The 27175-nt window shown below is 38.0% G+C and overlaps 1 protein-coding gene across 2 annotated transcripts in view; it reads right to left on the bottom strand.

Annotated features, from left to right (window-relative positions):
• Positions 1–27175, bottom strand: part of POLA1 (DNA polymerase alpha 1, catalytic subunit) — a 312753-nt gene that overhangs the window by 69950 nt on the left and 215628 nt on the right. For both annotated transcript variants that reach the window (XM_023737298.1, XM_023737299.1), the window contains one exon: positions 3053–3149. In XM_023737298.1, coding sequence (XP_023593066.1) covers positions 3053–3149 — 97 coding nt within the window. The remainder of the gene's footprint in view (positions 1–3052; positions 3150–27175) is intronic.

Below are 27175 nucleotides of genomic sequence, written 5' to 3'. Positions count from 1 at the left end.
TCACATTATGGACTAATGGCCTGTAAGCCTTCGTTTGAAAGCTAAGCGCAGGAAAAAGCTTCAACAAGAGCTACTTTTCACCATAAAAATAAATAAACCTCTTTCAAATAATTTGTACGTGTTTCTTCCAAGTCAAACTGCCAAGTTCCAAACAAAAATTAAAACCGCCACCCAGTTACAACCCTTAAAATATGGGCTTTATGATGGAAATGGTAAAACAACCTTAGCAAAGGAAACGTTGCTAGGTACTGACAGTAAAAGAGAGTCTACAGTCAATACTTCACATGCCCGTTACAGGGTCCTTGTTGACAGACGACACTTAGATTCCATTCTCAATAATGTAACTGTGTGTAACGACTGTCATTTTTCACAGGACTTTTGATGTTAACATCTACTGGTGTTCTGGCCTTAGTCCAAATTGGACAAATATATTTGGCATCCTGGATCCCACAGATTTAAAATTCATTTTTTTATCAGGTCTCCCTTGAACAGCAAATCAGAAGAGAGTATTTCACTCTCACTCACAAAGTGAGAAATGATTTTTATATATGTTACATGAATTGAAATTTATGGAACTCTTCCTGGGATGGACTGCAACCTATATTCAGTTCTCTTTTATTTAGAACCATCCAGTTGTTCCAGTCAGAGTACCCAGGACAAGGCTTCTGAAATTTGGCAGCATGTCAGGATTATCCAGGGAATGTTCTAAAAAATATAACTTCCTAAGCTCTACCACATACCTTCTGAGTTAGGATCTCTGAGTGCAGGATCCACGGATTTAGACTTTTAATATGTTACTCTGGGAAAAGAGTTTATCAAATGCCACGTGAACCTCTGCTCTGGGACCATGGGTAAGCATGATCCAGAGTTTCAGTTTATATTCCACCCACCAGTAACAAATACCCTAACAGCATTTAGCATTACAGAATGATCTGAAAACACCCTGAGCGGGTAAATTCCAAGTAAGTCATTCACTCATTCCTAAACTATAATTTAGGAATAGTAAATAAGCAGAAGGAGGCTCAAAGGAAAAATAGTTTTGATAGTTAAAATTCCATAAGTAAAACAAAAGGCTTTGGGAACGTTTTGTGAAGTTTCTTCTGTCAGACACATACCTTTTGTACCCTTCTCTTGTTTTATTTTCTTTAGCTTTCTGACATATAAAAGAACCCACCAATACTTTCACTTAGTGTCATTTTTGTCCTGAGCTGCTGGGTGGTGTACTTATTAGAAGCAAACAAAAAAGTATCCTGATTCTTAAACTAGTGAAATGGGATGACAGTAAATTATGTGAGTGTACAGATACTGTCAACACTTCTCCCTTTTTGTCAAGCAAGAATCTTCCAAGGGGCTACTCAATTCCTTCTTCTTGTCCAGGGAAGCAATGTGCATTCTCTGTGATGTTCTCTAAGAAGCAGATAAGTCTCCAATGACTTTCCAAATTACTCCTTCTAGTCTCCAAGAGTCATGGGACTTTTTGAAAACTGCTGATCATGAAAAACTGATTCAGCCTCAAATATAAGAATTCTGGAGATGCCGAGAAAAGGATTCTATCACCTGAGAGCCTAAGAACACCTAGGGGACAATCTAGGATGGTGAGATTCCAGAGAAGTAAAGGGGCTTCCTCCTTACACTGATACCCAGAAGGATCTGATCAAAATAGACAATGTACTCATCAGGGCATCAGTATTTAGTTTTCTCAACTCATAACTGCCTTAAAAGGACAACCCTTGGGGGTAAAAGAAAAACAGCTATTAATGATATTACAGGTAAATATGGGTTGGACATCAGCAATGAATGGAATTTCCAAAGCCTAGTTATTAACGGACTAAAGGAATTTCTTGTCTATATAGATTTTATCTATTCATTGAAAATATGCCCAAGTCCTTGATGAACATCTAAAGATAAGATACTAATATTCGAACCAACTCTTTCATGAGTCTTAAAATGTTTCATATCCAAGGACTGCAAAACCAAGTAAGTCTAAGCATTTTTTAAATTTATAATTTCTACCCTATCTTGTAGATGGAAAAACCTGAAGTCAATTATGACTGGAATTGAAAACAGTAAGATCAAATCAAGGGCAGAAGATCTCAATGCTTTTGAAAATAACAGACATCTCTTATTCTACTATTTTTGGAAACAAACAAACAAAAAAATAGTACATGAAAGGCTCCCCAGAAATACAGAAAATGCTAGGACCTATTGCAAGAGGAAACCCAGCAATATTTGTAGGTTTTTTATATGCTGTTGAGGTTGCCTCCAGCCCTAATACTGGCCAACAAAACGTTGAATTGATATTCACTGACAAACAACATAAACACTCTGTAGGTAACTAATAAGAAAAATGTGTAAATTTGCCTTTTTTATTTTTTACAGGTAATAGGAAAGTTGTCAATGTGATTTTCAGGTAGGAGAAAAAACATGCACTTGTCATGACATTTTCAAATACTTTAAGTTCTGTAACAAAGCTTTTCCCAGACCCATTAAGTCCCACAGTGCCTGCACGTCTTCTATAAGGAAACACCGGGTGCAGAGGGTTACAGGCAGCACCTGATCATACGGGCTGAGGCGCCTATACACTCGCTTAGGATGGAGTCAATAAAAGAACTCCACCCCATCCCTCTTTCAAAATGAACCTAGGCTTTTAGTGAACAGCAGAGACACACTCCAGGTCTATTTTTTTGTGGTAATATCTGGTTTTTGTAGGCCCAATGATCACGTTGCCTATGCTTACTTTATTACAATTACTAAACTCTATAGAAAATAGCATTTTCAAAATATAGCATTTAAAGAGTCTTTTTTTGTGCCATTCCTCCCCCAAAGCCTGGCTTTAATACAGAACAATGTGAGACAGGCTGTGGGGGCCAAAGACGGGGATTCCTATGCCACCACCCCTCTTGCAGGGGATCCCTGTGTTCACAGCAGCCCGAATGGCCTGCTTCTGAGACAGCAATGTGATGCTGCACCAACAGCCTGACACAGTAGGTCTGGCTTTTATGATGCAAATTTCCACTTTAAACTCAAAGGTAATTACAGTATTTTAACGTACCTTTCTCATGATCGGTAATAAGTTTCTCCAGTGCATACTCCACATCAAAAATGTAGCGGTAAAAGCACAGCTGGGTGTACAGGGACTTGTCAGAATACTGCAATATAACAAAAAAAAAAAATGAATACTACTATTGGGGAGGGGGGAGATGGAGATCACTCTCAGCAGAGGGTATTCCCTAATTTCAACTTCCAGAGTAAGCAGCATTTTTTTAAGAGGGGTGGGTGAGAAGAAGGGCATCATACTAATGGTTTGTCCCCCTCATATGGCATACATACCTTTCATAATTCAGAATAAATCCTGCCACTTCGATCATAGATTACTGCTTGTGAAGCTGCAGACTGATTACCCCTGCCGTCAAAAAACTGATTTTGTCAAATTGCAAATTCCTATGCACCCTTGACAATTTGCACTGTTAATTGGGAAAAGTGGCACTGTGCTTCCTAACTGGAACCTGTCCATGCTAGCAGGAAGTTAAACAATCTTTGAAAACTGTTTAACACATCCTGTTACACTATGAGCCCAATTTTATGACTTGTGGTGACGATCCATTGCCTTTGCCAGGGACTGACTCACAGACACAACGCTGTGAATTAAGCACAGATTCAAGCAGTATCTTGACAACTTGTTCTGTGCCAATCCTAAGTGGGCAACGTATGACTTCTGAGAAATACCAGGTGAAATGAAATGATCAAGGTTCTCCATCACACCCACATCACAACAAATGTTTAATGACGGGCTAGATCTAATTTAACAAAGCATAGGAGACATGCATGAACTATTACTTATTCAGGAAACATAGTATAGTGAACATATACTGAATGCTGACGCTCCTGAGGTTATCTACTAGAGTCAATGAGTATTCTCCCAAGCAACTGTTATCTTACCCTGTATAGGCAAAAAACACATGCAGCCAATTCAATAACCGAAGTGAGAATTATTTGGTGAATCACATTCAAATGTACATCTATTTATTTTAAGCGAACTGCCCTAGTAACTTTCTTCCCTTCTTCCCATGGCACTAGATACTTAGGATAATGAGGAGGATAATGAGCTATAGCTTTGGTGTTTTCTTTGAGAGGGTCCTACCAAGAAGAAACAACTAAACCCTTACAATTTTTCAAATCAAACGCTCAAACGACAAAGCCATTACCAGTTCTCATTTGCTGCTTCTGATTAACATGCAATTTAACCGACATCAGTTGAATACCTACTGTGCGCCAGGTCTGGCACCAATGATGAGTATACAGCTAACTCACATAGTAAGCACTCTATAGATGTTGGCTGATTGAATGAGTGAACAAATGAATGAATGACCATAAAACCCAAGCCGTTTGTATAATCCATGCAGCAGGGCCAGGGGCACCCACAGATTAGCATATGACTGAGAACTTAAGGAAAACCACTATCTACAACTGGATATGGAAACAGCATTATTTCTGAAGGCAATCTCTTTGGGTAACCAAGTATCAAGTCCAAGGATCCTAGCTAGCTATCAACGATGAGAAAGTATAGTCAACCTGATTGGGTGTGGAAGTAGCTGAAATTCAGTTATTAGAGCTCATGATTCACCTTCCTGCCCACTCCATTAGAAAATCTGCTACTAAATTTAGTGTATTTTAAACTTCTTTGGCCATTACAAACGGTATCTATAAATATTAGGCTGCAGGCATAAACCCACATGGAGCTATTAATCAGCCAGAGCTATTGTCTTTTTGTCATTCCTTCCACAAGTCTACCTGAACCTATTTTAAAAAGTATACACCTAGAAGCCTGTTTTATTTTTTATTAGCTATTCTACAATATGCATCATCATTATACTATTATGCACCAGTTATTTTTAGCAAATCCTGATTACTGCTTCCTGGGGGAAAAAAAAGGAGGACGACAGCGATTAAGTTATTTGTTTAGTTTTTTAGATTCAGCAGTAATTGCTGGTACACATCTCCCTGACTGCACACATGCTGCAGGTTGAATAGAACACTGAAATTACCTCCTTCATAATAGTTTGTTTTGATAATGTATTGTGTGTCGAGATGATGAGAAACAGTTGCTGTCAATTTGATTAGCCATTATATTTTTATGTTAATTGCCATTATTGGGTCCATTCTGTTTAGTGTCACCATAGAAGCCATACAATGTTAGCATAAATAACAAATTGGAGTAAATTAGGAAGATATATTTTTGCCAATTCATTTTAATTGCCCCTCAGTCCTTCCGTTGGTTAACGCAGCTGTTGACCCATAATAAGCACTGGGTCAATATAGCTGCTTGTCAATTCAGAAATGCAAAGTGCTGTGTTGCTGGTAATGGATATACAACAACCTTTGCCAGCCAACTGAAGCAAACGAGTGACAACCCACATGAAGGAATAAAACGTCAGCCACGGAGTTTAGTGACCTGATATTAGTAGGCAGGCTAATTGAAAGTCACTGCCTAAATGGATAAGGAAAATAGGAAAAAAAAATTAAAAAGGAGTTATATATTTTTTTAAAAATATACCAACACCTCCTGCCCTTTCGATTCCTGACATATTTTGCAATTAGTAAACTGGTTGAAAACAAAAGGCCCTATTAGATTTTCAATGTCAAATATAATTAAGTGATTTTAAAGAACACGCATGAAATGGAGAAAACTGCAGTCCAAATGAACAAAAATACCTCCTACTTTTGTTTTCTTGATTTTGTACCATTAATTTGTGATCACTTGGAGGATTTTTTTATCTTTACCATCTTTTCTCTTTTGCCTTTTATGATAAATTCTTCTAATCAAGAAACCTGACACTCTCTAGTCTTCTCTGAGATCTTCGGCAGGTTTTTTTCCCCACACTTAAATGCTCATTTTGACTATACAAGATTGGATGGAAAATACTTAAAGAAAATAAGATGATATTTTAACATTTCTTTCTCTCTCTAGCTTTCACTTATTGGTTTAAAATGTTCGATTTCTTGCTCTTTCCTTGAAAATTGCACTCGACACAGTGCCTAGGCTTCTTTCAGTCTTCCTTTCTAGTTAGAACATCATGTACCAAAGTGGCCGATTATGATTTCGTAAGGACAATGCTGAGCTGAAATAGCTACTGTATGTATCACGCTCTGCACTCAAGTTAGTTACTCGGAGTGTTAACAGAGTAATGAGTGTGGGCCATGGGCTCACTCACTCACACACCCACACACATACATACATTGGGGTAGGGAAGGAATTGTCCACTTTGATATACCTGGCACAGAGGAGACATTTAGCAAATAGTGTGGAGGAAATAAAGGGAAAAGGAAAATGTTTTCATGCCATTGTTTTTGACGTATTCTTTTTGCATCCTGTAATCCGATGACATTAGAAATAATGCAAACTTTATTCTCTCTCCAAGCCAGAGTCCTTTATGATGAAAAGGTAGTTCTGTTTCCATTTATCTATGTTACCCAGTCTCTCTCCTGAGATTTCAGATGCTCCTCAGTGGTCCTTCACCTGGCTATACATCAGAGTCACCTGGGGAGCTTTACCCCCAGAACAACTAAATGAGAATGCAGGGCAGAGTGCTGGAGATGGGCACTTTTAGGGGCCCCCCATGTAGTTCTGCCGGGGCAGTCTGAAATGAGAATTGCTGTGCTACAAATTACCTGTACTGGAGATACTTTTAGAACCATGGACTCTGATCCCTCCAACCTGACTCGAGAGAAAAGAATTTACGTAAACCAAAATAGCCTGAGTTTTCATGAGAAACATTTTTGAAGATGCTTGCTTGTTCAATTAAGTTACTTCAAGATTAGGATGGAGTATACTGTCCCTTTTACATAAAACAAAGGGCATTGTTAAACCTGACTTGTATTTTTTTTGGGAGGGGGGTTCTTTTTATTGAACTATACATAAAAAGTGCACAAATAATAAGTGCACAGTTTGAGGTACAAAGTGAACACATCTCTGTAATCAGCACCCAGAACAAGAGACAGACCATTACCAGCACCCCAGGGCCCCCCTTGTGCTCCTCCCAGCTACTCATGTTCCCCCCAAGGGTAACAGTAGATTTGCCTTTCTAAAAAAACTATGGGATTCATCCATGTTGTTGCATGCAGCAATAGTCTGTTTATTCTCATTGCTGTGAAGTATTCCACTGAATTAATACATCCCAATCAATTCATCCATTGTATAAATAATGGGCATTTAAGTGGTTTCCACTCTTTTGGCCATGAAGAATGGTGCTGCTGTGTACATGTCTTTGAAGCACATATATGCACGTTTCTGTTGACTTCATACCTAGCACTGGAAATGCTGGGTCACAGGGCACGCAAATGTTCAACGTTAGTAGGTATTGCCAAACTGTTTTTCAAAGTGGTTGTAGTATCAATTTTCAAATGACTTTCTTTTGAAGTGGTTTGACAATACACAATCTTTTACTTCAGCTTTCTAAGACTTCTGCATGGGAATGTAACCAGGCTTCTCTCTCTCATTTGTAGGGACAGAGCAGAAATTAGCTAAAACTACTACTTTATCAAACTGAAAACAAACATAATGTACCCCCGAATTAAATTCCTTCATGTGTGAAGAGCTGAGTGCATGATCTAGCAAAATGTTAAACTCAAGTTATTTTTCTCTTACAACTTGGAAAATGCAAGGATTGGCTCCTCACAGCATCAAGTGGTATACCCTCACAGAAGTCAAATTCATTCTGTTGAAGCCTGAACAATATCAAATCAGGGAGGAAAATGTGCTGCCCAAAACCCCAAAGCATATCCCAAAAGTACTTTTTGTCATTAAACATCACTGTTCTTTTACTATCAGCACAGATAAACCAGCGGTGACCATAACTTCAAAATACAATGAAGGTATCTTAAGCTCCATTACTTTGCAAAAGGTGAATGGGGCTTAATACAGTTTACTCCAGGAATCACAGCATGAAGCAGATGCAGAACTCTAAACCCCAACTGGGACTGACATATCCAGGAATGGAAACTAGGCTTAAGATAGCCTTTGCTGAAAATTCTCTAGTAGCACCCTCCCCATCCATAGCACAGAGTTCCAATCCCTTGGGCTCACTCTCACGAGTTCTCCACGTGATCCTCAACCACCAGCCTGGCCACATAGCCACCACTCTTATCACCATCTCCCACTCCTTCACTCTTTGGCATCCTAGCCAAGCAATTCTGCCCTTCTTTTGAGGCCAATCCACCTTCCATCCACGTTTAATGATCACTCTGTCTCTACCTATGTCATCAGACCTCACAGTCATCACTACTTGTGGGAAGCCTTTTGTGCCTCTAGGTTTCAGTTTGCTCACTTTCCACCAGACAGACCTTCTCCTCTAGGTCCCCATGGTATACCACCTCCCTCTGGCCCAGAGCTCACACCCTGGGCTGTCCTCACACCTCCTGGGATGTGCGCTCCAGAGGGCAGAGACCATGTGTAGTCCCCTCTGTACTGCTAGCACCTAGAACAGGGCCTGGTGTGCAGTGTGCAGTGGGCCCTCAATGAATGCTTGTGGAAGGAATGGGTTCACAGCACCTGTCTCCCACACCTGGTTTAGCCTGTACATATTGCCTGACGACACAACGCTAGTCCCTTGAACTGATTTCTAACGTTCCTGTGTGTACCTCCCCACGGCAGACTCAAATAATAAGAAAGATTCTGGGCTTCAGTCACACTGAATCTGGTTTGAAATTCAGTTCTACCACTTAAAGGCTTGGGTGACCTTGGACCAACTGCTTATTAACCTATTCAAACCTCAATGTCTTCATCTGTAAAATGAGGCTAATCAAACTCTTGAGAATGTTATAAAGATAATGAGATACAATATGGAAAGCACCTAGCACCGTGACTGGCACCTAGTACATGGTGGATACATGATAGATCCCGTACCTTTCCCAACTAGACTGTAAGCTTCTGGAGGGTTTGGATTTGTAAACATCATGCTCGTGAAAAGCGCTCCAGAAAGTTTTGTCTGAGGAATATGTTTAAACTCTTGAATATGAATGCTCTTTTTAATGAATGCATTAAAAACGGCTATTTCCCCAGTGTTTTAATAAAGATAGGGTTTTAGAATTCCAGTACCCCTCAATTTCCATACATCTTTAAGCCTTATATAAATTATTAGTCTTGAGTATAAAAAGGTCGAGATAAGCTTTCTTGTTTTCCCTGCCACTCAATTAAATTACTTAGTTTTCTATCAATTTTATTTGCAATATCTATGTTAGTTTTTTTCCAAGTATGGAACAACAGAGGGTGACAAAAAATACTGGTTTGCCAACTCCACTGTACTTCTTTGCAAAGGAAATTATTTCCATAGGCTACAGAAATAACTTATTTGGATTACTTCAATTAGTTCTAATACAAAACATTGCCACCACTTCATTAATCAGCGGCTTGTGAGAGTTACTTTTCCAAGAAGTCTTTTTGGTAAGTTGATTAGAAAGAATGGTAGTGCACATTATCATCTGATTCAGTATGTCCATCAAGTAGACAATTTACAGCAAGTTCTTGATAACGATGGGCTTAAAAAACACACACAGTAATTTTGTCATTTCAGAATCCTATTTTTTTTTTGTAAAGATGAAGTTATTTTTCAGAGTCTTTGGCAACACACGTTGCTGAATAAGCATCAGGAAATATTTCAGTGCTTTAAGAGGCATTTCACTCTTTCCCTCTTCCCACAGACAACACCCCCCCCCCCGCACGAATGATGCAGTAATTAAAACCTAATTATTATCTTCATTTTAAACAAAACCTAAAGTGAATACCAATTAATAACAACATACTAATGAGCATCTGCTGTGATGAAATTGAATGTGAATGTGCTGCAAATTTCGGGTAATTTATTTTTTTTAGGGGAAGTGCCACTGGTCGCATTCTGCTGTTAGAAGATTATATAGAATGTACACCATCTTCTATCAAGTCATTTTGCACATGGCAATTTCCATCTTAGGAGACAGGGCTGGCTTCAACACTGCAGATGTCAAAATATCCAAACACTGGCCATGGGGCCTTCACTGGGACTGAGGACAAGTATGACTCTACCTTGAATTTAATGCCCTCCCTCCAAAAGGTTTTCTTTTTTCAAATGTCATATTTATAGGTTAACCCCACGCCAAAACGAAAAGATTTGAATTTGTCCTCTCGCCTGTGAGCATGTATCAACATGATAACAAAAATTTAAATGCAAGTTTCAAACTAGAAAAAGCCTTTTGTGACTAAGGAATGAAAGATTCCTCAACATCAGAAGAAACAATAATTTAAAAGCAAAAGTTTGTAAGTCATCACCCTGGAACCCGCTGGAACCTTAAGATGGTCTAGAAACGTGTATTTATGTTTAAGTAGGAGAAACCTTTAAAACCTGGAAGTATCAAAGTAGTCAACTGAGTTCAGATTCATTAATATCAGCAAATCAAAGAAGTAAAATGTGCAAACAGAAGTTCTGTAGACAACAGCTTCAACTTCCATATCTATGGTATGAAGAGGCAGGGCTCTATCAGTGTTTTCCAAATGTGATCCATTCGTGCCATAAGGGGCTTTTCCAAATGTTTGATTCTAATTTCATTTTTAAAATATAAATTTATTTTAAAAATTAAAAACATGCATACTCACACGTTACATACCAAATTTTAACACATTTAAGACCCCAACATATTAACTGGTGTTCTCACTGAATAAATAAATGTTACAAATATAGAGTTAAAACAGAAATTTACATTGATAAAAATATCATTTATCTCTTTTATAGACAGGGGTTCTGCATGAAATCTTATTTGGAAAAAAGGTTTTCCTAGACTAGGTAATTTTTAGGGTTTTTTTCCAGATCTAAACTAGATCAAAAACTACAACTTTCCTTTTTTTTTTTTTCCTTATTTGCGAAAGGATCCACTGGTCCTCCTTCCCTGGCACTTTTGCTCAAATATATCTATCTTGTTAAAATAAGACTTCTCTACTACTTCCTACCCATCCCCCCTGCCCCCCAAAAGGGCAATATTAGCATCTAGAACGTTTGGTCAGCTTTCTAATGTCTTAATAAGCAGTCTCTAAGGGTCTAGGATTCTGACTCTTAGTGACCCTATGAGTCGGATTCCAACTCATACTGACCCTATGAGTCAGAATTGATTTGGCGGCAACAGGTTTGGTTTCGGTTTAAGGGTCTATGATGGGGCCCTGATGGCTCAGTGATTAAGAGCTCAGCTGCTAACCAAAAGGCTGGTAGTTCAAATCCACCAGCCACTCCTTGGAAACCCTATGGGGCAGTTCTACTTTGTCCTATAGGGTTGCTATGAGTTGGAATCGACTCGATGACAACGGGTTTGGTTTTTGAAGGGCCTATGATGAGCATATCAACAGTTACTGAAATAAATGTACATGGCTACTGTAAATAAACTGAAGAAACATTTAGAATGAACACTTAGCCTTTTAATTTGACCTCGATGTTAAGGTGAACTCTGGGTTAGGTGACATCTCAGAACAGTTCTGCTTCAGACGGAGAAGCAGGACAAGGTTGTCATGGCTGACTCAAGCCTCAGGATGTTAGTCAAAGTCACCACACCATGAGTCACCTGTATTCATCAGAAAGACATTCATTCATGCACCCAACAAACTGAGCATCTACTATCTGCCAGGCACTGTCCTAGCTGCTAGCCTACATCAGAGAAAAAGAGAGAAACATTGTTTAAGATCTTATGAGCTTATAGTCTGGTGTGGGTGTGTCTTTTCCAACACTGTAGCACAGTTAAATGTCTATCCCTCTTCTAGTCCCTGGGGGGCACACATGGTTAAGCACTGGACTAACCAAAAGGTTGGTGGTTCAAACTCACCCAGAAACGTCTTAGAAGAAAGACCTGGCGATCTGCTTCCAAAATGTCACAGCCTTGCAAACCGTATGGAGCAGATCTACTCTGCACACACGGAGTCGCCATGAGTTGGAATTGACTGGACGGCAACTAATAATAAGCCCTCTTCTCATGCAACCACTCCCCTTTTTATGGCATGCATCACCTTCCATCTTCTTACAGAATTATTTACATGTTTTAGTTCTCACGCTACACTAAGAGGTATTTGATGATCATGTTCAACTTTTCATTCCTGACGATGTTTTTATCAATGGCTAAATGAACTTCTTTGCTAACTGGTTCCATGATGGGTGTGTTCTGCTTTTCCAAGCATTCAGTCCTCATGACAGCTCTGTGATGTGGTGGTGGTGGTAGTGGGGGAACTGGAGCTATTTTCCTTCCTTTACAGAGCTCATCAAGGTGAAGCCATGTGTTCATGATCCCAGATCTGGTCAGTGAATGGATTTGTTCTGGCCAGTTTGAAAACCTCTTAGAAACACTAGTGGATTAAAATTAGAATGTTCATAGCTAGAATCAAGAAGATTACAGATTTTTATTGCCAAACGACATCTCACATCTAGGCATGAAATGCAGGTATAGAGTTGAGCTAGGTAAAATAAAAAAGTTCATACATACAGGCTATTGAAAAATGGACAGATTTCTTGAATGCTACATATATGCAAAATCACACTATGCTAGAGGGGCTTAATGAAGTTCAACATGATATATTAATGTCCATCAGACAAGTTCTGGTTTACAGATCACTTTCCTTTGCATTACGCTTTCTCCCATTTGATCTTCAATATGTGAACTAGCTATTCAGATGATCCTCATCTTACAGATAAGAAAGCCGAGGCTCAAAAGAGGTTAGGGGACTTGCCCTAGGTCATGCAGCTGGTAAGTGGCAGAGCCACGACTTGATCCCAGGTTTTCAGTGTCCAAGCCCCTTGACCTTTTTATTATGCTACTTTTCACTCATGCACTCTCAACTGTGTCATTCTGCATGTTAACTGGTTATTTTGTAGTTAGACTTTAACCTGAAATGCTTGCTTAGTGCACCAGAGAAGCAGCCCATTCCTGTGCACCTGGTATTCTACTCAAGCAGGCTGTGGCAATGCCATGTCCAGGGCGCAGCTCACCACAGGTCAAAGTGGCTGATGCACAGGGCCAAACCAAATGGCACTGGGCTGGGGGGTGGAGGCTGAGGCTTCAAGGAGAAACCCATCAAGCCAGACAGAAATGTCTTTCAATGTGTACCATTGCTGCACCTGGGACTCAATGTCTAATTTTGTCAACTTAATTTTATAATTTTTATTTCTCTTCATTCTGAGAAGTACCTTTAGAAATTGTGCCACTGATTGGAAAGATCAAAATTTAAGTTCTTAGAAGTAAAATTTACATTCCACACAGAATCTCTGTGGATATATTTCAGAAAGTTTTTCATCTGGATTTAGAAATTCCTATTAGAACATAAAGTTGTTGTTACCTGCTATCAAGTTGGCCCGACTCATGGAGACCCCATGCACAACAGGATCTGATCGTTGTGATCCACAGGGTTTTCACTGGCTGATTTTTTGGGAAGTAGATTGCCAGGCCTTTCTTTCGAGTCTTAGACTGGAAGTTACACTGAAACTTGTTCAGCATCATAGCAACATAGAAACCTCCACTGACAGATGGGTGCTGGCTGTGCTTGAGGTACACTGGCCGGGAATCAAACCTGGGTCTCCCGCATGAAAGGTGAGAATTCTACCACTGAACCACTACTGTCGCCAGAACATAGAGAGGCTTTCCCTTTCTGTTTTACAAATGAGGAAACTGAGGCTCAGAGAGGCCAAGTAAACTCTCCTCTTATTTGTAAACAAGGAAAAAAACACCACCTCAAGGTACTGTATGAGGACTGAATGAGATAATATGTGCAAGAGTACAGGCGCTGGCACACAATGAGTGCTAAGTAATTGGTAATGATTATTGCAACTATATATTAGCAGTGAAGACTTGCCTTTGGGAAGTATGCTGAAATAAACTGAACAGGAACTTGCAAGAATTTGACTTTTTCTTTATTTAATTTTGGTGAACACCACTCAAGAGCCAAGGCCAAACAAACACTCTTATCATTTTAAATAAAGGTCATTGATGATGTGAGCAAATGATAAAAAAGATGTGGTGGTAAAACTTCAGTACCAATTCTTGTAAAGAAATAAATGCTTTACTTAATTCTACCTCTTCAATAGGTTGAAACGGGACAAAATATTTCCCTGCTTTTAATCTCTTCATAGTTAACGTGTCAGCTCGGTTTAAGGTACTGAAATCTTCTATAGGATAGGGATTATACCACGAACATCTCAGGACTCCAAAGATTCTAGCATATTCAGAGAGAATGAGGAGGCCAGCAGCATTAAGCTTTTTAGAAAAAAAGTTAAGCCAAGATATTTTAAACTATCAAATATAAACATATGAAAGGAGGGCAGTTTAGTGTGGTTGTTAAGAGCACAGATTCTGGAACCAGACTGGGCACAAACCCCTTACTATATACGGGTATGATCTTGGGCAAGGCATCTAAACACTACCTGTTTCCTCATCTGTAAAGCAAGGATAATAACAGTAATTTATGGGATTATGTGCAGATTAAAGGAGTTTAAATAGAGAAAATGCTTAGAACAGTGCCTGAAACATAGTAAGTGGTATGTTTGCTTTAAATCTTTTCTTGTTGTTAAATTTGGCTGCAACAAATACTTAATGTATGTTTTCAGTCTTTGTTTTGTTTTAGGGTCTTTACATGTCAGTCTATAATGAGTGTTAGTTAACACACCTTCAAAGGTACTAGAAGACAGAAACTGTAGCCATGAACGTAGTTTTAAATTGCATCTAACAGCTTCATAAAACTTCATAGACTCACAGATATGTAACAATAAACTTAAAAAAATGATGCTAAGGGATAGTCAAGAAATGATGGTGCTATTGTTTTTTCTTTTGTCGGGGGGTGGTGGTGGTCAGTTATCACTTTAACAGAAAGTGAAGAAGTAGATTTTGGAGGCATAGAGCCCTGGTGGCACAGTGGTTAAGAGCTCGGCTGCTAACCAAAAGGTCGGCAGCTCGAATCCACCAGTCGCTCCTTGGAAACCCTATGGGGCAGTTCTACTCTGTCCTATAGGGTCCCTATGAGTAGGAACTGACTCGACAGCAACAGGTTTGGTTTTTTGTTTTGCTTGTTTTGGTGACCATTCTCAATTTTTCTTTTTGGTATAATGTCCTAGGTTAATGATAAAGGGTAAGTATATAAAAGAGTGGTTAATTGTGTGGCTTCTGGAGTTGGACAGACTGCTTCAAATCTGGTTCTGACATTTACTGTAGGGTGAGTCCTTTGATAAATTACTTAATCTCTTTAAGCCTCTGTTTCTCCATCTATAAAACACCCATGGGAACACTGTGAGGATTAAATCAGATGACGCGTATAAAGTGCTTGGCACAAGTCTAATGTCCAGCACAAGCAAAGTCTACATGGTAAGTATTCAATACCCCTCACCAGTTGCCGTGAAGTCGATTCTGGCTCATGGAGACCCCATGTGTGTCAGAGTAGAACTGTGCTCCACAGGGTTTTCATGGCTGTGACCTTTTGGAAGCAGATCACCAGGCCTTCCTTCCAAGGCACTTCTGGGTGGATTCGAATGACCAACTTTTCAGTTAGTAGCCCAGCACATAACTGTATCACCCAGGGACTCCCCAATATGCCTTAGCTATTAATTGTTATACCATGCAATACCTTTGCCCTGATTCTGAGATACCTACCATTGTATTTTAATGTTTTCGAAATAAAGATCTGTCTTACAATTGCTGTCCTTGCTAGACATGTCTTTCCTTTTTCCTGGGGCACTGTTACTAAATCATCAGTGCTTCTTATAATTAATGGTAAGACAGAAGAGAGACAAATACAGTGGGCATAAGCACATTTAACATTTATGCCTTCATTGTCCTCCTATTTCATTACTTAAGATTCAGTTTTTCTTCTGATCAGACTATGTTTGGCCATGATCCTGTTCTAGCTAGCTCAGTCAATGAAATAAATCCATACATTCTACCCCCAACATGGCTGCCAGGCTCTAAGGCCACAGACTCCCTATTCTAACCAGCTATCAATAAGAGATAAGAAATAATTCTTTTACTAAGCGATCATTTAGTGGAGTCCAATGGTTTGGACTTTCTAGAGGAAATTTCAGGTAGCTCCTAGTCAATTTAGTTGCTAAAAGCCATTACACACCCAAAGAATCATGGTAGCTGTCTCATGATTTTCTTCCATGGTAGCCTGTACAAGAAGCTATTCAGTCACAAGTCACTGCAGATATACCTTTCAAATGTCAGCAAATTATTTTCAATAAACAATTAAAAAAACTTAAAAGGAAGTGTTAATGTGCATGCACGTGTAATTCACTAATTCCTTGTCTAAATTCTTCCAATTTGCCGGAATGATACCAGCACAGCAAAAACAGAGCCAACAAAAAATGCTTTGGCTGCTCTTTGCCCTTTCTTCTTAGAGGGCATTAGAAATTATAGTATCAGATACTTGTTTAATTAGAAACTAGATTTGCTTGTATACATGATCTGGTCTTTTCTACTAAAAGCTTACCTAGGCCGCCCTCTACATTCAATTGGAAAGCAAATCATTCTACAGAGAGATGTTACAACAAACAAACAGGCTAACAGATTTCCCTTGGAATAAAATGCACAGCCACGAATGTGCTCTTTCTCACCTACTTTCACCTAAAAGGGAGGAAACAGTCCTTTCCTATCATTTTTAAAAATCTTTTGAGACTTAAGAAATTGTCTTTGGAAAAATTAGAAAAGCACAAACATAAAACCTGCCCAGGCTATACACGTCCCTACTCTAGATCTCAAAGCAGAAAGTTCGCTCACAGCACAGGAAGCCCTTTGATAATACATTCCCTTAATGCTCTCTCTCCCTTTTTAAAAATTGCCCTCAGGTTCCTGAGATAGGCTAAATTCCAGCCTCAACAGATTTCGATCCCATTCCCTGTTAATTTTTTCAGTCTTACCTTCCATGCTCTATCACACGCTATCCAGAGTTTGAACAGAAAGTTCAAGTATCAACAACTACTCCTTTGTTCCTAAGCGTATGTTACACGTGAATCTTATTTGATTCCTTGGCAGATTCCACTGATGTGAAAAAGTATCTTGTTTCTTCTTTCTCTTGGTTCTAATTGTTCTGTAGTCCTCGATGACTATAATGGAAGTGCCTCAATTTGAGCTCTAGCAGGTCTGTTTCTCTCCAATCATTTTCACCACCCACCTAGCTCACCTGAAAGTCCTGCACTTTAGTCACACTGGCAGCTATCACCACCACCACCTTGGCTATAGACACTGTGGTGCTCAATTATTCCAAGGTAGACATTACATTTCTTCATTCTTCTTCTTGCCTGACTGAGGCCACTTCATTTCTTAGCAGTTTTTCTACCAGCAAAGTAAGAAAAAGTAAGTAAAACACCTCCCCGAAACATGGTACCAGCATATAGTAAGTACTCAATAAACACTGGTCCAATATTGAATAAATAAGGCATGAGATCAGTCCAGTGTTGCTGCTAGCAACATCCTAAAAGATTAGAGGGACAGGAAGTGGAAATGACTGGTTAAAAATTCAAGTTCTCCTTTTCTGTGAATTTCATTTGTGCAGGTCAGTGGTTTTCAAACATTTTCTTCGAGCTATCTTTGGATAAGGTCTGGGGCCCCACCTGCAGAATTGTTTTGACCACCTTTAAATGCTAGTAAAAATGCCATGAGGTGTATCCAGAATGCACGTACTAGAGCCCTATGCTCTTCAAATGGGCCAGTTGGTTTGTGAAGAAATGAAAAGGGCAAATTGGTACATCATCAACTGAAGATGAGGCTGTGAATTTGCTAAGTGTATGGTATAAATGGTTTGCACTCAACTACTAGCATAAAGGTTGGCAGTTTGAATCCACCCAGCTGTGCTGTAGAAGGCCTGGTGATCTGCTTCTGTAAAGATTACAGCCAAGAAAACCCTATGAAGCAGTTCTACTCTGTAACATCCATGAGTTGGAACTGACTTGATGGCAGCGGGTTATGTTTCTTATTTATTTTTTTATATGAAATAGGGTATAATCACAACTATTATAAAACACAATAATAAGAAAGAAAACATCTTTATTGGTACATTGTTCCTCTTTAGAGATACCATAGGTGGGCAGGGCCTTTAGCAGAAGCCCTTGGAGGCAGTTTGAGCCTTTAGTCATCCACAGGCGTGTAGGAGGTCCCACCCACTAATATGACTCCATGGTAATCTATTTCACCTTGCTCAGATGCATTGTTTAACATTTGTGAATGTAAAATAACCTTAACCAGCAATTTTAAACCAAGAGAACAAAAGGAACTTGATTGAAACTAATTTACATTTCCAATTATTATTACAAAATTTTAGAAACTGTACTTTTTTTCTGTGTGGTCTGCTTGTTTTTAAATGATCCCCCTTAACCAACAGGCAGGGATAAGTTTGAGGGGGTTCCAGAATGCTGGCTCTAATGAGAGATAAAGAGAAAACAAACCAGGATTGAGATTCTCTCTTGTTCCCTACAATGCCGCTCTGTTTCCCTCAATAAATAAAAGAGAAGAATGGTAACTACAAGCAAATAGATGTCTGTAGTGCATAAAAGAATGTAGCACTTCTTGAACCCTGTCATTGTCAAAAAATGCATTGCTCCAAAAATCCAGATGTTTCTACTCAAAGCGCTGTCATGTTTTCAAGGCTTTATATTCTTATTTGAATGGTCAGAACTTGCATGAGTGGCCTGACACTCGATGTCCAAATCTAGTCCATCAATTTCTGAAGCTGGGCTTAGGAAAGACCTCCCCTCACCTCCCTTTTAACTTTAGCAATAAGAATATTAATGTTTTGTTTCTTAAAACAGATTTTTGTCATAGTTGGATACTTTCCCCTTGATGTGGATTCCTTGACAAAAATTTTCACAGGGGCTCTCAATAACACATCTATTTAGGTGTGCCTTGTTTTCAACGGGAGCCCTGGTGACACAGTGGTTAAGAGCTTGGCTGCTAACCAAAAGGTCGGCAGTTCGAATCCACCAGCCACTCCTTGGAAACCCTATGGGGCAGTTCTACTCTATGCTATAGGGTTGCTATGAATCAGAATTGAATGGACAGCAATGGGTTTGGTTTTGTTTTCAGCTAGGCAGCTTTGAGACTTACCTGATGGTGACCTGACTGCAGGACATGTGATTCATAGAATTTCGTGTAAAAGAAGCACCTTTTGCTCTATGTCTCCACATATACCTTTTTATAAGAATTTATCTTTGAAGCAGAATTATATCTTCTTATCACTGGGCCATGGAAGTTCAATTTTTTAAAAATTAAAATTTTTTAAAAAAATTATCTTACAGTAATATTGACTTGGAGAAGGGGGGGTACAGTTCTATGATTTCTAACACATGTAACACCACCACAGTCAGGATACAGAATAGTTTCAGCACTCCAATAAACTCCCTCACACTGCCCCTGTGTAGTCACACCGTTCTCTAACTCCTGACAACCACTGATCTGTTCTCCATCATTTTAGTTTTCTATTCTCAAGAATGTCATATAGATGGAATCACACAGTATGCAGTAGCCTTTTGAGTCTGGTTTCCTTCACTCGGCATAATGCCTTTGAGATCCATCCAAGTTGCTGGGTTATCAGTAATTCAATTCCTTTTTACTGCTAAATAATACTTTGTGGTACAGAAGCACCACAGTTTCTTTATCCATCCACCCATTGAAGGGAATCTCAGTTGTTTCCAGTTTTTGACAATTATGAATTTAGCTGCCATAAACATCAGTGTATGGGTTTTTATATGAGCGTAAGTTTTAACTTCTCTAAGGTAAATAAATACCCACGAGTAGGATTGCTGGGTCATACGGTAAGTGCAGATTTTTCTTTATAAGAAACTGCCAAACTGCTTTCCAGAGTGGTGGCACCATTTTGCATTCTCCCCAGCAATTTATCAAAGTTGCTCCCCATCCTCACCAGTACTTGGTATTGTTAGTATTGTTTATTTTAGCTGTTCTAATAGGTGCAGAGTGGTATCTTTTTGTAGTTTTAATTTGCATTTCCCTGATAGCTAGTGATGCTGGACATCTTTTCATATGCTTATTTGTCAGCCTTACCTCTCTTTGGTGAAGTGTCTGTTCAAGTCTTTTGCCCATTTTTAAACTGAATTGTTTTCTGTTGAGTTTTGAGAGTTCTTTATACAATGTATACTAGATACAGGCCCTTTGTTGGATATGTGATTTGCAAATATTTTCTCCCTGTCTGCGACTTGTCATTTCCTTCTGTTCAGTGTCTTTCGCAGAGCAAAAGTATTTACTTTTGATGAAGTAAAAAATGATCAATTTTTTTCCTTTTATGGATCATGCTTTTGATCTCATATCTAAGAACTCTGCCTAACCCTAGGTCATAAAGATTTTCTCTTATGTATTATTTCTTAAAGTTTTATAGTTTCACATTTAGACCTGTGATGCATTTTGAGTTAATTTTTGTCTAAGATGTGAGCTTTAGGTTAAAGTTATTTGGGGAAGGGGCATATGGATGTCCATTTTTTCCAACATCACTTGTTGAAAAGACTACCCTTTTCCATTAAATTGATTTTGTACCTTTGTCAAAAATCAAATGGCCATACTTGTATGGATCTGTTCTTTCTATTCTCTTCCATTGCTCTAGGTATCTATCAATTTGCCAATACCACACAGTTTTGATTACTGTAGTCTTACAGTAAGTCTTAAAATTAGGTATGGATTCCTCCAACTTTATTCTTCATTTTCAAAAGTGTTTTAGGTATTCTAGTTCCTTTGTCTTTCCATATAAATCTTAGAGTAAGTCTGTCTGTTATCCACAAAAATTCCTGCAGAGACTTTGACTGGAATTCATTAGGTTGCTACGAGTCTGAATTGACTTGATGGCACACAATCCAACATAGATAAATTTAGGGAAGAACTGACATCTTTACTACACTGAATCTTCCAATCTAAGAACACACTATATCTCTCCATTTGTTTAGGTCTTCTTTGATTCCTTTCATCAGGATTTTGTAGTTTTCAGCATACACATCCAATATGTGTTTTGCTAGATTCATACATAAGTATTTTCTTTTTCCTGTAGCTATTGCAAACATTTTTTGTTTTCAAATGTACACTGCTAGTATATAGAAATGCAATAGATTTATTTGTTGACCTTGAATCCTATGACCTTGCTAAACTCATTTAGTAGTGTTAGAAGTTTTTTTTTTTTTAATTGTTGTTGTTTTTATGATTCCTTGGGATTTTCTAAGACGACAACCATGTCTTTTGAAAATAGGGACAGTTTTATTTTTTCCTTTCCAGTTTGCATGCCTTTTATTTCCTTTTCTTATCCTATTACATTGGCTAGGATTTCTAGTACAATGTACAGTTGTGAGAGAGGACATCAGCCTAGCCTTGTTCCTGATCGCAGTGGATAAGCATTCAGTATTTCACCTTAAGTATGATGTTAGATATAGGTTTTGTTTACATGCCCTTTTTCAGATTGAAGAAATTCCCTTCTATTCCTAGTTTACTGAGAATTTTTTTTGTTATCATAAATGGAAGTTTAATACTGTTAAATGCTTTTTCTGCATCAATTGATATGAACGTATGGTTTTTCTTCCTTAGACTGAAGTTATTCCTACCAATATAATATGGTAGATTATACTGATTAATTTTAAGTATTAAACTGGCCTTGGATTCCTGGGATAAACTCCACATGGTTGTGATGTATTATTCTTTTTATATATTGCTGAATTCTATTTGTCAATATTTTGTTGAGGATTTTTGCATCTAGGGTCAATGAGGGATATTGGTTTGTCATTTTGTTTTGTTGAACAATCTTTGGCTTTGGTATCAGGGCAATTCTGGCTTCACAAAATGAATTAAGATGTTTACTACTTTTCTGCTTTCAGGAAGAGATTATGCAGAATTGGTGTTATTCATATGTTTGGTAGAATTCATCACTGAAACCATCTGGACCTAGAGATTTACTTTACAGAAGGTTTTTAACTATGAGTTCAATTTCTTTAATACATATGACTACTGAGGTCATCTATTTCATCTTGGATGAATTTTGGTAGTTTGTGATGTTTGAAGGATTGGTCCATTTACTTTGAGTTGTCAAATTTATGTAGTATTCCCTTATTATCCTTTTAATGTCTGTAGGATCTGGCATTCTGGATATTGCTAATTTGTGTCTTCTCTCTTTTTATCTTTGTCAACCTTGCTAGAAGTTTATCAATTTTATCGATCTTTTCAAATAACCAGCTTTTGGTTTCACTGATTTTCTCTATTCTTCTGTTTTCAATTTCATTGATCTGGTCTTATTTTTATTATTTCCCTGTTCTGTTTTCTTTGAGTTTATTTCACACTTCTTTTTCTATTTTCTTAAGGTGAAAGCCCATATTATTGATTTGAGACTTTTAAAAAATATATAAATACTTAATGCTATCGATTTCCCTCTATGCACTGCTTTGGCTGCATCATCCTACTTTGTTCAGTGCTTTTTCTCCTTTAGATACACACCTGATTCTGACAGCATGACTATTTAATACTTACCTGCCAAATTAACTTACTTATTTTACCAACTGGAGCCCTGGTGGCACAGTGGTTAAGAGCTATGGCTGCTAACCAAAAGGCTGGCGGTTCGAATCCACCAGCTGCTCCTTGGAAACCCTATGGGACAGTTCTACTCTGTCCTACAGGGTTGCTATGAGTTGGAACTGACTCGACAGCAACAGGTTTGGATTTTTTTTTGGAGGGGGGTATTTTACCAACTGGGTAAATATATAATATCTTGACACTTGCTATTAAAGTATTTTACTGATTTTTTTAATTTTTTGGTGTGTGTGTGCCCATGATGAATAAATAATGGTGTGATCGTTCAAAAGCTGGTAATTGGCCTACGTTGTATCATAGCACACATCACAGTAAATATTGTCTCACTGTTTGGTATCTTTTATTTTCATTTTCATCAGTTCAAAATATTTTCTAATTTCCCTTAAGATTTCCTCTTTGATCCATGGATTATTTAGAAGTATGTTTAATTTCCAAGTATTTGTAGATTTTCCTGTTATCCTCATTGATTTCTAGTATAATTGCATTATGGTCAGAGAACATACTTTATGTGATTTCAATTATTTTAAATTCATTAAGGTTTGTTTTATGACCCAGAAGATGAATGTGCACTTGAATGTGTACTGTACTGTTGCTGAGTGGAGTATTATATGAATATCAGTTAGATCCAGTTAGTTAATGGTGTTAGTCCATTCTTTTATATCCTTGCTGATTTTCCGTCTAGCATTTTTATCAATTACCGAGGGAAGAGTGTTAAATTTTCTTTGCACTGAAGTCTAATTTTTCTGATGGTCTTTTAACTTACCTACACAATCATATTTAAAGTGAGCTTCTTGAAGACAGCACATAGCTGCATCATTTAAAAACATCCATTCTGCAATTTCTGTCTTTTAATTGGTACATACACATTTAAGGCATTTACATTTAATGTAGTTATTGGTAAGTTTGGGTTTGAGTCTACTATTTTATTTCTGTTTATTCACTCTGTTTTTCTTTCCTCTTTCTCATTTCCTACCTTCTTTTGTGTTATTTGAACACTTTTTATTATTTTATTTTAATTTTTCTATTGTGTTTTTGACAATATCTCTTTGTATAGTTTTTTAATGGTTGCTCTCGGGATAACAGACATAGTAAAGTTTTCATAGTCTACTTAGAATAAAAAATTTACCACTTCAAATGGAATATAAAAACGTTACTATCATATAGGCCCCCTTTCCTTCCCTTTATGTTGTAGTTGTATTATATATTACAACTGTATACTTTGAAAACATTATCAGACAACTCTATTAATTTTTTATTTCACCTGCCAGATATATTTAAAGAACTCAGTAGAAGAAAAATAGTCTATTATATTTACCATTTCTGTTGCTCTCCCTTCATTCTTGATGTTTCAAGTTTCTTTCTGGTATCATTTCCCTTCTATCTAAATAACTTCCTTTAGCAATTCTTTCAGAGGAGATCTGTTGGCAATGAATTCTTAGTTTTCCCTCATCTGAGAATGTCTTTCTTTCACCTTCATTCCTGAAGGATGTATCTGCTGTATATAAAATCTGAGTTGGTAATTCTCTTCAGCAGTTTAAAATTATTATTCCACAACTTTGTCAAATCAGTAGTATGTTGGTTTTTGGAGGCCGACTTTTAAGATTTTTTTCTTTGTCTTTTCAGCAGTGTGATTATGACATGTCTGGGAATGGATTTCTTTGGGTTTATCCTGTTTGGTGTACACTGAGTTTTCTTTACTCTGTAAGTTTATGTATTTCTCCAAACTTAGAAGTTTTCAGTCATTATTTCTGCAAATATTTTTCCAGTCCCATACTTCTCCTCTCCTTCAGGACTTCAATGACAGGAATGTTAGAATTTCTGTTATTGTCCTTTAGGTCCTGAGGGCTTTGTTCAGTTTTTTCACAATATTTTTTCTCTCACATCTTCAGATCAGGTAATTTCTATCGATCTATCTTCAAGTTCACTAACTCTTTCCTTTGACATCTCCATTCTGCTATTGAGCCCACCTAGCTAGTTTTTACTTTTTTATTATACTTTTCAGTTCTAATATTCCCATTTGGGTTTCTTTATAGCTTCTATTTCTTTGCTGAGGCTTTCCATGTTTCCATTCATTTCAAAAGTGTTCAACATTGCTTGCTGGAACATTTTTATAATAGATGCTTTAAAGTCTTTGTCATGTAACTCTAACACCAGTGTCATCTCAGCACTGATGTCTTTTAATTTTTTTTCCTCATACAAGTTAAAATTTTCTCGGCCTCGCTTATACCAAGTAATTCTGAATTGTATCCTGGACATTTAAAATAGTATGCTATGAGTCTCTGTGTCTTTTTTAACTCCTACGGAGAATGTTGATAATTGACTTCATTAGGTTTGAGTTGTGAGTTTCAATCTACCTTCTGTGGGCTGCAGCTCTAAGGTCCATTCAGTTTTCAAAACCTTTGCAGTGCTTTTTGGATCTGTCCCACATGTGCACCACCCAATAGTCAATCTGTGTCCAGGGTGGTCGTCTTTTAGTTCAGTTCTCAAAGTCTCTCCAAAGCTTGGGGGTGAGCCCAGGAGTTTATCAACAACTTTATGGAGCTGCTTTCTCAAGCTGCTTCATTTCTGTGATCTGACCGGTACCATTCAGTTCCCTGAATTTCCCCTTTTCATTCCTCCAGCCAGAAAGCCTCTGATGCTATCATAAGATCACTTGGGGGCTGGGGGACAAGAGAAAAAAAGAAAAGAAAAAATACCAGGGGATTTCCACACTCTCTGGGCATTAGGAGTTCCCTTTGCCACTACTTGAGCTAGTACTATCCTGCAGCTCTCTCTGTCTGTACCTTGGTACACACATCTGAGTTTTAGACAGCAGTGTGTTCAGATCGGGGACACTGGGAGAAAAAAATGTTAAATTCACTACTGATTCGATGGTACTTGAAATCTGGTCTTCATCCCTAATCTGACTGCTACTATTTACTTTTCAGCATCTTCATGTAACTGCTCCATGTGTTCTGTCCCAGTTTTATAGTTGCTTTCAACTGAAGAGACAAGATGGAGTATGCTTACTCCATCTTACCCAGAACTGAAACACTGGTAGTTCAATTTGATGTGAGACTTTTCATCTTCTGGGAATACTTCTCCAATCCATGTTCACACCTTTAAGACCTGGGTCAAAATCTGTGTCTTCTAAGAAGCCTTACCTTACTAATGTTACTTTACCCTCTCTCTTCAGTACTGATGTATTAAATTTATAATACATTATTACTTTGTAAGAACTTTTGTTTTGTTTTAAATGTCTGTTTGAACAAAGTTGAACCTCATAATGAAGCTATAAGGGTAGAACCCATGGCTTCAAAAGTCTTTTTATTTCCTACACCCCAGATCAGCATCCTGGACATAGACAATATTCAATAAATATAATTATCTGGTTGACAGATGTTCTAATCATTCTTTCTCAAAACAAGAGTGTCTTTGCACATATGAGGATTATGAGAGAATAAAGTAGGGGCAAATAACATGCTAGTTAATCTTCAAGACAAAACAGGGTACAGTCAGTTCTGCTATAATGTTTGTTTTGAAAATAAGAATGTATTCCAATGCCGTTAATGTATTAGGGAACAATGTGAACACAATATGAATTTCATGTTTGCTGATGCATGGCTGTGTACGCAAAAACACTAGGTGAATGCAGAAAATTGCACGTGGCTGAACCAAACCACATAGGAATATGTAAAACACACATACACACCTCTCAAACATCGACCAGCTACCTTAGTTCACTTTATGTGTGTTATGAGCCATACTCATCCACCACCGGTATTATAACTTTTCTTCCAATTTCAGATAACTCTGCTTCCACAACTACACAATAACCCACAAGCTGTAACCCTTCTGCTGCCCACTTCCACAAACAAGCTTTAAGCTTTAGGTCTTTTTCAAGGTAAAGTACCATATTTATTGTAGTAATCATGTATTTCTTAACTATTTAAGACATGTAAAACTGCACCACTGTTCTTATTTGGTTCCTATATTCAGAACTGAGTGTAACTGGAGAAGAGGAGAGGGAAGACTGATAGAAGGACAAGGAATAAGGATGAAAACAAAATATGGAAATACTCACAATACTTTCTTCACTTCAAGATTTGCCAAAAAAGATTTTCCTTTGACCTGTAACTATCCAAAAAGGAGAGCATAGCCTGGCATCACTGACAGCTAATCAAATCATAAATTAGTTTGCTCTGAAGATTCAACTTCAACCTACTGGTTCAAACTAGAAGTGACACAGTTGGTTCCCCTGAACATCAGAGCATCTACTAAACAGATTCTAGAGGTAAAGATTAAGAGAAGATACCAAATCCTCCAGTTTCTAAGAAGAGGCACTGAGAAGAGACCCATGAGAATGCCTTCTGCCTCCTCACCTCCACCTGTACATATCCTGCTGATCCTTCCAGGCCTAGCTTACATCTGACTCTTTCTACGAAATCCTCTGATCTTTTCCTTCTCTAACACCTTATGTGCATGTTTATACTAAAAATTAGTATAGCAGTTGTTAATTACTTTCTCCCCATCCCTTCAACACACCTGCACATGGAATGAACACACACTCATCCAAGACAATGGCTTTAGCAGTGATTCTCATGACTTTCAGAGATGTGTCCGTGCTTGAGTAGGGGTGCATGTATGTGGG

Source organism: Trichechus manatus, unplaced genomic scaffold (assembly GCF_000243295.1).
Source record: "Trichechus manatus latirostris isolate Lorelei unplaced genomic scaffold, TriManLat1.0 scaffold00100, whole genome shotgun sequence".
Lineage (NCBI taxonomy): Eukaryota > Metazoa > Chordata > Mammalia > Sirenia > Trichechidae > Trichechus > Trichechus manatus.
This window is presented reverse-complemented; position numbering and strand designations above follow the sequence as displayed.